Source organism: Notothenia coriiceps, unplaced genomic scaffold (genome assembly GCF_000735185.1).
Source record: "Notothenia coriiceps isolate Sejong01 unplaced genomic scaffold, NC01 NC01_scaffold00025895, whole genome shotgun sequence".
Taxonomy (NCBI): domain Eukaryota; kingdom Metazoa; phylum Chordata; class Actinopteri; order Perciformes; family Nototheniidae; genus Notothenia; species Notothenia coriiceps.
The window spans coordinates 601-4,458 of NW_011358596.1; the positions used below are offsets into that span (position 1 = coordinate 601).

General features: G+C 42.1%; 1 protein-coding gene across 1 annotated transcript; it reads left to right on the top strand.

Moving 5' to 3' along the window:
- Window positions 1–2,524: 2,524 nt before the first annotated feature.
- On the top strand, window positions 2,525–2,961 carry LOC104956368 (homeobox protein EMX1-like; the record flags this gene model as incomplete). Its single annotated transcript, XM_010783849.1, has 1 exon — window positions 2,525–2,961. A coding segment is annotated over exon 1 (367 nt), but the record flags the coding sequence as incomplete, so codon positions are not given.
- Window positions 2,962–3,858: the final 897 nt, after the last annotated feature.

Genomic DNA, 3,858 nt, shown 5'->3' on the forward strand with positions numbered 1-3,858 from the left:
GCTGCAGCGAATTTCTCCTAATGGAAATATCTTGAGCTGTTGTAACACTATGTCTGTCCTGTCTGAATGCGAATATTTCAAAGTGGGTACATTATTGAAATAAGTTTGAGAAATGCTGGTTTAGAAGATGGTAAATGAAAGTCTTAACATCCTGTTCGTACCACACAGTTTGTAGTAAACTTTAAGTGTGTTATTTCTGCTTTGTTTCTGTCGTTTCTGTCATCTTTTTCGGGCAGAAACCTCAAAACAATGCAGAAAATAAAGAACAAATCTGCAGCCATGTCCCTGCAGCTGCCCCTCCTTGCCTCAATACAATCCACATCTCTTTCTAAGAAACAAAAACAAATCATACAAGTTGATCTTCTGCACTACAGTATCATCGCTGTGGCCGTCACGCTCCACTTTCCCCTCTTTCACATTTTTAAGTGCCCTTTTCACGTGGCACATAAAGGGAAGTTGTTGGGGGAAAAAAAGGTAAAATTTGCAGCTATTTCCTGTTAATATCTTTCCCTTGTTGGGCGCTAATGAGAGGAGTCGCCCCTTCACTTTCAAGAGGGCTTAGCCGCAGTTAGCTGGCTCGGGGCAATAATCACATTTTAACTCAGCCTCACACCCCTCGCCAAAACTCACACCACTTAATTCCCTCTTTCAGGCCGGCGGATAAAACGCCAGAGGCTAAATTAATAGATGCTAATGGCCGCCTTCAATCAAAGCTGAGCGGGGTCCAACTCTGCCAGCAAGGCCTATTAATTAACATGGGGGGGGGGGGGCAGGATGGGGCTCATCGGTTCACACGGGCCTCCGCAGGGCAGCCCATTGTGGGGGGAGGCGGGGGGGCTTTGTGCTGAGTCCCGGGGCCACAATTAGAGGCCCCTCAATGAGCTGCCATTTGTCCTACAGGTCCAGAAGCTGCACAGGAAGGCCGAGCATGACGTCGAAGTGACTTTATTCTAACGATGAAAAGTAAATATGAGCTTGTGTCATGCATGCAGCAGGTGGGAATTCACTTCAGGGCCGATAGAGTGGTGCAGGAATGAGTCCTAAAACCCAGATATGAGTAGGCATTTTAGCACTTCCTGTTCCCTAGTCTCGAAGTCAATGGTTTTTTTTTTTTAACGCGTTTTTGGACATCAAATACGTCAATAAATACCCAACTGGTGAATTTTAAAATGGCGGTTGCTAACGAGTGCCTAAATGAGACGACTAAACGTTTTCAAGCCCAACATTAGCCGCCTTTAGCTTAGCGGTGGTGACGTGAAGTCATGTGACCGTGCTGTAGTTCCTTTATAGCCCAACATTAGCCACCTTTAGCTTAGCGGTGGTGACGTGAAGTCATGTGACCGTGCTGTAGTTCCTTTATAGCCCAACATTATTATCAATTTATTGTCAACTGAAGTGTTTTTGACTGACAGGTGTTTTGATTCGTTTACTGCCTTTAGGAAACGAGAGCTGAGACTCACACCCTGAGAGAAGAACGGATAACAGAGGGAGGTTTCCTCTGACCTTTGACCCTGGGGTCAATTGTCTTGTTCTGTGTCAATTGACCTGTCGCTCAGGGGAGACACACATTCACACACTCACACACACAGACACTGAGCTAAAGGCATCTTTTCCTGTTCAGACTACAAAATGATTTTTAGTAGTATTCAAGCTTTATCGTCGTTATAAAACACAATTAAAAATGAGAAGTAAATAAAACAAAGAAAATTAGAAATAGATGAATTAATGAAGACGTAGTATTTGTTTTTTTAAATAATTAAATACAAATATTATATTATTATAATAAAAAACAAAACAAAGTATATAATATTAAATATTAAACGCTAATAATACGTTTTCAATAAATATATAATAATAATAATAATAATACTAAATTAAAAGGGACACATATAATACGAAAACTAAAATATTAAACATAATTTAAAAATACGAATTAAAAAACAATAAAGTACAAATAATAATAATAATAATAATATAAAATAATAATAATAATTAAAAAAATGATAGGTATATATTCAAATATAAGGATATTCTGATTCAGACAACCTTCATTAATATCATCCTTTTCTATCATTTTCTTCATCTTCATCCTCATCATTACTGTCACTCATCATCACTCCCTCCTCCTCCTCCTCCTCCTCCTCCTCCACAAAATGGCTGTTGGAGAGGTCTCCTCTGCGCATGCCCGGCGCACCTCCGGCAGGGAGGGCAGGGCAGGTATCTCCTCCTCCCGGAGCCGAGAGACAGACACACACTCCCGGCTTCACTCTGCAGCATGTGAGGAGGAGACACCGACACATCAGAGCCCCGCTGCCCCGCCGCCCTGCACCTCAAACCCGGCTGCAGCTCCCAGGATCCCCGCTGCACCAACCGGAGACTTCTGGAGGAAGTTTTTTGGGGTTTTATCACCACAGAAACACACAGAGAGAAAGAGAGAGAGAGAGAGAAAGAGAGAGAGGGAGAGAGAGAGAGACACCGCCCCGGACACACAGGTGTGGGGCAACTTGAGGATTTGTTTTGGTTAGTTTTACGCACAGGAGGAGATATGGAGAACCTGGGAATCTGAGAATTGTTCACATCTTCATCTTTTAAAAATGTTCCACCACGGAAACACCAAGAAGTGCTTCACCATAGAGTCCCTGGTGGGGAAGGAGGTGAGCGGAGGAGGAGGAGGAGATGAACCGATCCGACCCACCGCGCTCCGCTTCCCGGACTCTCTGCACCCCGGGGTGTTCGGCTCCTGTTTCCCGGGGAGGACTTCTTCTTCCTCCCTGTACGGATCCTCCGGGCCGGAAATGGGGCTTCTTCACCCGGACTCACACACGCAGAGTCCCGGGGGAGGAATGCCTCTTCACCCGCTGCAGATCCCTCCGCAGAGCTTCTTCGGCCCCGGGCAGCACCGGGAGCTGGGCTTCTACCCCTGGGTGCTCCGGAGCCGGTACCTGGGACACCGCTTCCAAGGTGAGCCCTCTTCCTTAGCTTTAAGGGCTTTAATTATTTTTTTTTAAATGTGTATGTATGTGCATGCATTCAGGGGTTTATTGTGGTGTTTTAGGAGTTTGATTTGCAATAGTCGTTTTTATTATTTCCGCTTCCAGGGCGAGCCCTCTTCATCACCTTATATACTTGCTTAATATTTTGTTTTTGTTATTTTTCATTTGTAAACTCAATATGCATATTTTCAATTTTGTTTGTTTATTTCTAGTCTTTTTAATTTGTATTATACAATGCCATGTCTTTTATGCTGCTGCAACACAAACATCTCCCAAATTGGGATCAATAAGTACTATCTTATCTTATCTTATCTTTAAGGGCTTTAATTATTTTTAAACGATTTATTTATGTTCATGCATTCAGGGGGTTATTTTGGTGATTTGCAATATTTGTTTTTATTATTGTCTGTTCTTGTTCTTCATCTTCTTCACCTATTATGGTTAAATGTGTTTCCATTTGGTGTTTTGTTTCCTGAAATGAAGCAGCTTAATTTCAGTCACTTGGTGCATGTTTCCTGACTTTATTCGGCTGATATAGTTTAATACCGTTTCTTTAATCTGCGTATTTCTGTGAGTTTGTGTTGCCATAATAATAAAGTTTTCAGATATTAAACTTAAATGCAATTAGTGTTTTTATATTATAATAATACTATATATAAAACTAGTATGATTAAATAACTAACTAGTCTTTCGCTTATAGTATTTGCAGTTTTTGATACAATCAGCGTGTGTGTGTGTGTGTGTGTGTGTGTGTGTGTGTGTGTGTGTGTGTGTGTGTGTGTGTGTGTGTGTGTGTGTGTGTGTGTGTGTGTGTGTGTGTGTGTGTGTGTGTGTGTAGTGTGTGTAGTGTAGTTAGTAGTTAGTA